This window comes from Morchella importuna, assembly GCF_003444635.1.
Source record: "Morchella importuna strain M04M26 chromosome Unknown Morimp01GS015, whole genome shotgun sequence".
In the NCBI taxonomy this organism is placed as follows: domain Eukaryota; kingdom Fungi; phylum Ascomycota; class Pezizomycetes; order Pezizales; family Morchellaceae; genus Morchella; species Morchella importuna.
In genome coordinates this window covers 992,027-998,975 of record NW_025763412.1, presented here as the reverse complement: position 1 = coordinate 998,975, position 6,949 = coordinate 992,027, and the positions used below count along the sequence as shown (strand labels likewise).

General features: G+C 49.0%; 3 protein-coding genes across 3 annotated transcripts; 2 read left to right on the top strand and 1 right to left on the bottom strand.

The window, feature by feature from the left end:
- LAJ45_05693 (uncharacterized protein) lies at positions 1-1,765 on the top strand (the record flags this gene model as incomplete). The annotated part of the gene is made up of 4 exons (XM_046115262.1): positions 1-294; positions 376-653; positions 718-1,660; positions 1,736-1,765. The coding sequence occupies 4 exons, from the start codon at positions 1-3 to the stop codon at positions 1,763-1,765; spliced, it is 1,545 nt and encodes a 514-aa protein (XP_045971784.1).
- Positions 1,766-2,854: 1,089 nt separating this feature from the next.
- LAJ45_05692 (uncharacterized protein) lies at positions 2,855-3,250 on the bottom strand (the record flags this gene model as incomplete). The annotated part of the gene is made up of 2 exons (XM_046115261.1): positions 2,855-3,001; positions 3,191-3,250. The coding sequence occupies 2 exons, from the start codon at positions 3,248-3,250 to the stop codon at positions 2,855-2,857; spliced, it is 207 nt and encodes a 68-aa protein (XP_045971783.1).
- A 1,075-nt stretch (positions 3,251-4,325) lies between these two features.
- On the top strand, positions 4,326-6,949 carry LAJ45_05691 (uncharacterized protein; the record flags this gene model as incomplete). The annotated part of the gene is made up of 6 exons (XM_046115260.1): positions 4,326-4,713; positions 4,771-4,847; positions 4,903-5,189; positions 5,249-5,527; positions 5,578-5,878; positions 5,936-6,949. 6 exons carry the CDS (start codon positions 4,326-4,328, stop codon positions 6,947-6,949), a joined length of 2,346 nt encoding a protein of 781 aa, XP_045971782.1.

Genomic DNA, 6,949 nt, shown 5'->3' with positions numbered 1-6,949 from the left:
ATGGCGGAAAAGGGTACCGGAAGCCATTTCGAAGATGTCGGCATGCAAGATGAAAAGATTGCAGTCGAGCACTACGACAACAATGGCCGTATCGACCACGAGGTCGCAAAGTACGCCTCCGACAAGGCCATCCACATCGACGAGGCCACGGAAAAGCGTCTCAAGAAGCTGATAGACAAGCGCGTTCTGACAATCATGATCGTCACATACTTCCTGCAGGCGCTTGACAAGGGGACAATGTCGTTTGCCTCAATCATGGGAATTCGGGAGGATGCTGGGTTGCAGGGACAGAAGGTAACTACATACCACTTTACTTATCTTCATATATATACTACAAGTACTGGAGTGGAGTGTTAACTGGGGAAAAAAAAACAGTACTCATGGTTGACAACATGTATCTACTTGGCTGTGCTTACAGTCGAGTACCCGACAAACTGGATCATCCAGCGAGTCCCAATTGCAAAGTATCTCGGCTTCAACATCATTGTCTGGGGCGGTATCCTCGCTTGCCACGCCGCCGGAAAGAACTTCACCGGAATGGTCATCCTACGAACACTCCTCGGAGCCTTCGAGGCCTGCTGTCAGCCCATCTTCATCATGTTGTCCAGCATGTGGTACCGCCGTGAAGAGCAAGCTGCCACCGTCACCTATTGGTACTTTCACCCTCCTCACTTTCCTCAGTAACAGATAGAGACTAACAAGTATTCATGGCACCAGGTACATGATGAACGGCGGACAACAAATCGTCGGCGGTCTCCTCGCCTACGCCTTCACCAACATCCCCAAAACCGCCGCCATCCACAGCTGGCAAGCGCTCTTCATCGCATACGGCTGCGCCTCCGCGCTCTGGGGCATCTTCGTGCTCGTCTACATGCCCGACTCGCCCATGCGCGCAAAGTGCTTCACCGAGGACGACAAGAAGCTCATGGTCGAGCGCGTGCGCCAGAACCAGACCGGTCTCCAGAACAAGGTCTTCCGCAAGGAGCAGGCCATCGAGGCGCTCAAGGACCCGCAGACGTGGTGCTTCGCGCTCATCCAGCTGCTCACCACGCTGCCGACGTCCGGGCTAGGCGCGTTCGCGAATATCATCATCCAGTCGTTCGACTTCACGGTGCTGCAGACACAGCTGTTGGCGATGGTGCTGGGTTTCTTCATCATCTTTACGCTTTTGACGTCTTCGTGGCTGGCGAGGCGCACGTCGCAGAACATCCTCGTCATGTTCGGGTTTGTGCTGCCCTCCGTTGTCGGCACCATTGTCCTGCTCATTGTCAAGAACGACGGGAAGCTTGGTACCAAGGTTGGCCTGCTCATCAGTTACTATGTGTGTCTGTCCTTCTGGGCTTGCGCGACCCTCGGGCTCTCGCTCGTGAGCAGGAACGTGGCTGGACAGACGAAGAAGAGTATTGTCGTTGGGACGAACTTTGTCGCCTGGGCGGTGGGTAACTCCATTGGGCCGCAGGTGTTTTTGGCCTGGGATGCCCCGAGGTATCGCATTGCGTTTGCGACACATATGGGATGCTATGCGGTGCTGCTGAGTACCCTGGTGTTCTTGAGATGGCACTATGTCAGGCAGAACAAGATGAAGTTGGCCAAGCTCGCTGAGGGCCAGGCGGTTAAGGATGAGGGCTTGACGCACAGTTTCGATGATTTGACGGATATGGTAAGTTTAACGCCTTCTACTACTTCTACCAGGATTACTGGCCTTGAGGATATCATTGCTAACATTGAGGAATAGGAAAACGTCAACTTCCAATACTGCTACTAATTCTTTCTCGCCCTTTTGGCCTTTATTTTTGCTTTATTATTTTTGCTTTATTTTATTTTTATGTAATGACGGGAGTCTTACATGACCCACGAATTCATGCTTTGCTACGAGGTGCTCGATCAGGGAGATCAAAGCGAGAGAGAAAGAGAAAGAAAAAAAACTACATAGTTGTAAATAATGACATATCACTCGGCCCCAAACCGCGAAAATTCAAGCCCGAGGTTCCAAAATCAAGACCTATGCAGATCCACGGCACAGCTCATTGACAGCCAGAGGCACATGCAGCCTAGCCTCACGCTCCAATAAGGTGTGTTACGTTAGCTTCTAGCTCAGTTGCGTAGAGAAGAGGCCAGAGGCTCGCTGCTATTTCCACCGAGAGCGAAGGCCTTAGTCTCTCTTGGTATCATTTTAGTCTTCTTGGAATCCGCTGTCATGTCAGGCACAAGAACAAGAGGCGTTAACTAGTAATTGGGTACGTATGTGAGTGTTTGTATCAGGGTTAGGGTTCGGTATTTGCTGTTCGAGCGTTGAGGGGGGAGTGAGTGATGGACTGTGATACTCGTTTTTTTTCTTCTTTCCATTTTGTGAAGATGTGCCCTAGATCTGTGCCTCTCAGACACGGAGAGGAGGTGGCGATGTCTTTATATCCTGTTCGATATTTCGTTTCTGACTGGCCATGGTGTGCCTACTGGAGGGAGGGCAATATTGTACTGTAACCGTGTGGTGTGACTCTATTCTATGTACTCTACACTGAAAATGCAAGTATCGGCGCATTACGATAAGGGTATCATAGACCCTACTAAAGAGGGAATTTTTCTTGATAACCAAATTTTGCGTTTATTGGCGACAAAAAAAGGGCTGATTTTCAGTTAATAATAACCAAGTGCCCTAATGGGTACTGGCCTGGGTGTTACTATTCTAGCCCTAGTCGGTTGTAAAGTAACTTAGTTAACCGTTAACGAGCAGATTCTGTCCCATGCCCAACCTCCCACTATCTGATTGGCCCATGAAGTCGCAGCAAGGGAAAAACACAACTCGGGCCGAGTTGGCTAGAAAAAGGGTGTTTCCCTGCAGATATAGGTGCTGTAATTATGATCCTCTTCTGGGGCGGCTTTGTGTGATGAGGTATACCCATAAAACTGGAGAGTAAGGTGCGTTTTTGCGGGCTAGCCATGAGTAAGGCTGAGCAGGAAATGATTTTGTTGCTAGTTCGTCGGCTCGCGTTGGCTCCGATACCTACAGGGTTAGGGTTGTTAATCACTGAGTAAATACAACGACTCACCGACGGCTGGCTGGGCATAGGTAGTGCATTTTGGGCCCTCATCCGCTGGAGATTAAAGGCTCTAGATATAAGAGAATTGGCAACGGGATCTCCGTTGGCCCAAATTCATTATCCAGCAAGATAGAGAATAAATTTCCACCTACATGCCAATAACGACGGAAAAACCTGACCGACAAACCGTATCGGTACATTGGCGAATGCATAGTTGTCAACTTATATGTATATCTATATCAAGACTGCATGCATCCAGTCAGTAAATCGAACCTTGCACGATTTGATGCCAGTAACCGGGCTTTCTCGTTACGGATCCAGGGCCAAGGACCACCCCCGTTGTACTCCGATCTGGTAGCTAGTTATTTTGTGCGCAATACCCACACCAGAAACCTACTATCGTGGGCTGAAACTATATACTTGGATTCTAGAGTATCTGCTCCAAAAACCATACTAAACGGTGTTTCTTTATTTCAACTGAGATGGGGCTCCCCGTAATGTTGTTTTTTGGCAATAGGCTGAAAGTAGCTTCCCTGCTCGAAAGATCCCCAGAAAACGTTAACGTTGTCGGATCCGTGCCCGACACCCCACATCCCCCGCCCTCTTTCTACGTATGGTCGAAGCTTTATAGTAGCCAGGGGTGCCAGCAGTGGCAATTCAACCCCGGAAAATACTCACACCAACCAGGGTCAATCAATCGAACGAGGCCGAGGACGGGTTTTTGTCCCCGGATAATAGGAAGGGAATATCGTCGATCAGAGCTCCCCAAGATTAATAAAGTAGGTACATCGCTATTCAGGCAAACACTTTTGGGCGTGGTACGTCCATTAGCTGCAGGCATGCAATCAATGTATACAGTACCTACATGTATTTGCTATTTGCACGATAATTCAGCCGAAGTTGTAGAGTGGTTCGGAGATTACAATAACACGGTTGATATTTTTTCTTTCTTTCATAGTTAGTTAGCTTCGCCGGAAGAACTTGCGGGGAGGAGGGGGATGGGGGCTAATATGCTTATTTTGGATTCTTCCATCTTGGAAGTAGAAGCATGACGATGAAAAAAGATGGTCTCGGCTCATATGGTACGGCGTGTTGTTCTCCCCATGCCGAACAATATGGCATGGCAAGCAAGCTAGGCTGTAGCAATGCCTCCTAGTTGTGGAGTGGGTTGTAAATATAAAAGCGAGCTTGTATCTCTTCTTTTCGGTACTCTGTCTTCTTCTACCTCCCACCAGGCCTTTCAATCTTTCTCTGTTTGGGGTTTCTTTTCTCGCATAGTCAAAAAAGATGAGGTTCACGCAAGGATTATGGGCTGTCATGCCTTTGATGTCCTCACTGGCAACAGCACTTCCAGCAAACTCGAGCGTTCCCGCCAATGCCATCTACAAGAATCCCAAGGCCTCTGTAGATGACCGTATTGCTGATCTCATCTCACGTATGACGCTTGAGGAGAAGGTTGGCCAGGTTATGCAGGGTGATATCTCGAACTGGTTGAATGTGACGGATGGTACCTTCAACAGAACTGGGTTGGTAGATAGCATGAGCTATAAGACCGGACAGTTTTATATTGGATACCCGGTTCCGTGGGAGTGGGTCGCGAGGGAAACATTGAGGGGGCAGAAGTATCTAGTTGAGGAGACGAGACTAGGAATACCTGCCTTGGTCCAAACCGAAGGTAAATAAGCTCTGACTCCTCAATCGCATGTTACTGGTGCTGATGTTATCCTTGCAGGAATCCACGGGTTCTTGATCGGCAATGCGACTATTTTCAACTCCCCAATTGCCTATGGCTGTGCGTTCGACCCTGATGTAGGTGAATCTTCCGGCAGTCAAAGGTTTGGGCTGTTCACTGACCCTGAAACAGCTAGTCAGACAAATGGCCGAAGTCATTGCCGAAGAAGGAGCAGCATTAGGAGCCAACCACATCTTCGCACCAGTAGTCGATCTTGCACGAGAATACCGTTTCGGTCGTGTCGAGGAGATGTTCTCTGAGGACCCATACCTTTCCGGTGAATACGGTCATGCATATGTTGTGGGATTGCAGTCAAAAAAGGTTGCCGCCACTGTAAAGCATTTCGCTGGATTTGGCACTCCTGAACAGGGATTAAACACTGCTCCTGTCCACGGTGGAGAGAGAGAGATGAGACGGACGTATGTATTCCTTTGAAATGACCCCTTGGGATATCCATCTAACGAGAATTTTACCCTAGATACTTGCCAGCATTCAAGAGGACCATCATTGACGCAGATGCATGGAGTGTTATGAGTGCTTACCACTCATATGACGGAATTCCATCAGCTGCAGACTACCATCTTCTGACCGAAGTTCTCAGGGGAGAGTGGGGCTTCAAGTACCATGTCATGACCGATGCCGGTGGTTCTGACAAACTCTGCAATGATCACGGTCTCTGTGAGAAGGGTGATAAGAGAGCTGTCACCATGCTTGCCCTTACTGCTGGTAACGACGTTGAGATGGGTGGAGGTTCATTGTAAGTCTAACCCTAACCCTGGTTTAAACTATCACTGATGATACTCCCAGCAACTACCGCGCAATTCCTGGCCTTTTGGAAGATGGAACGCTTGATATCGAGATCTTGGACACTGCTGTCTCTCGTATCCTTCGTACCAAATTCATCATGGGTCTTTTTGAGAACCCGTACATTGCCGCCCCTGAAGACCAGTGGAAGAAGATCATTCATTCGGACAACAGTGTAGCCCTTGCCCGGAAGATTGACCGTGAAAGTATCGTTTTGCTTGAGAACAATGGTGTCCTGCCTTTGAACAAGAAGAAGGTCAAGAGCATTGCTGTCCTTGGACCTATGGCTCATGGTTTCATGAACGTGAGTTTCCCTGCATCTGGATTCGTTAACTCAAAATTAGCAACTGACAAAATATAGTACGGTGATTACGTTGTCTACAAATCGCAATACCGTGGTGTCACTCCTTTGGATGGAATAAACAACGCTCTCAAGGGATCAAACACCAAGGTTACCTATGCGCAGGGTTGTGAGAGATGGAGCAACGACCAGAGTGGCTTCCCAGAGGCAATTGCTGCTGCAAAGGAAGCAGAGGTCGCAGTAGTTGTTGTTGGAACCTGGAGTAGAGATCAGAATGAGCTCTGGGCCGGTCTCAATGCCACCACCGGTGAACACGTAGACGTCCACAACCTCAACCTCGTTGGTGCCCAAGCAGACCTCGTCCGTGAAATTCTTGCGGTCAACAAGAACACTGTCGTCGTTTTCTCATCCGGAAAGCCCATCACTGAGCCCTGGATCTCTAACTCTTCTGCTGCCCTCGTTCAACAATTTTACCCCTCCGAGGAAGGTGGTAACGCCTTGGCTGATGTTCTCTTTGGATCCTATAACCCCTCTGGAAAGCTCTCAGTCTCGATCCCTCGTGATGTCGGAACCGCCCCATCATACTATGACTACCTCAAGGGTGGCAGATATGTTGATGCCGGTGCCATCTATGAGAATGGAACGATGAAGTTTGGACACCAATACGTCCTGTCCAGCCCCCTCCCACTTTATCCTTTCGGATTCGGAAGGAGTTACACTTCTTTCTCGTTCACTAATGTCACTCTCAGCCAGACAAACGTCACTGCCGATGCCATTGTCACTGCTAGTTTGAAGGTGAAGAATACCGGCAAGGTTGATGGAACAGAGGTTGTGCAGCTCTATGTCACCGATAAGGTTGCGAGTGTTGTGGTGCCCAACAAGGAGTTGAAGGGATTTGCAAAGATTGCTTTGAAGGCTGGCCAAGAGAAGACTGTCAAGATTGACGTCGATGTTAGCACCTTGGCGGTGTGGAACACAAGGCATCAGTCTGTCGTTGAGAAGGGAGAGTTTATTGTGTCGGTTGGTGACAGCTCGGAGAGTCTCAAGTCTAAAGCTTCGTTCTGGGTTGGTTAA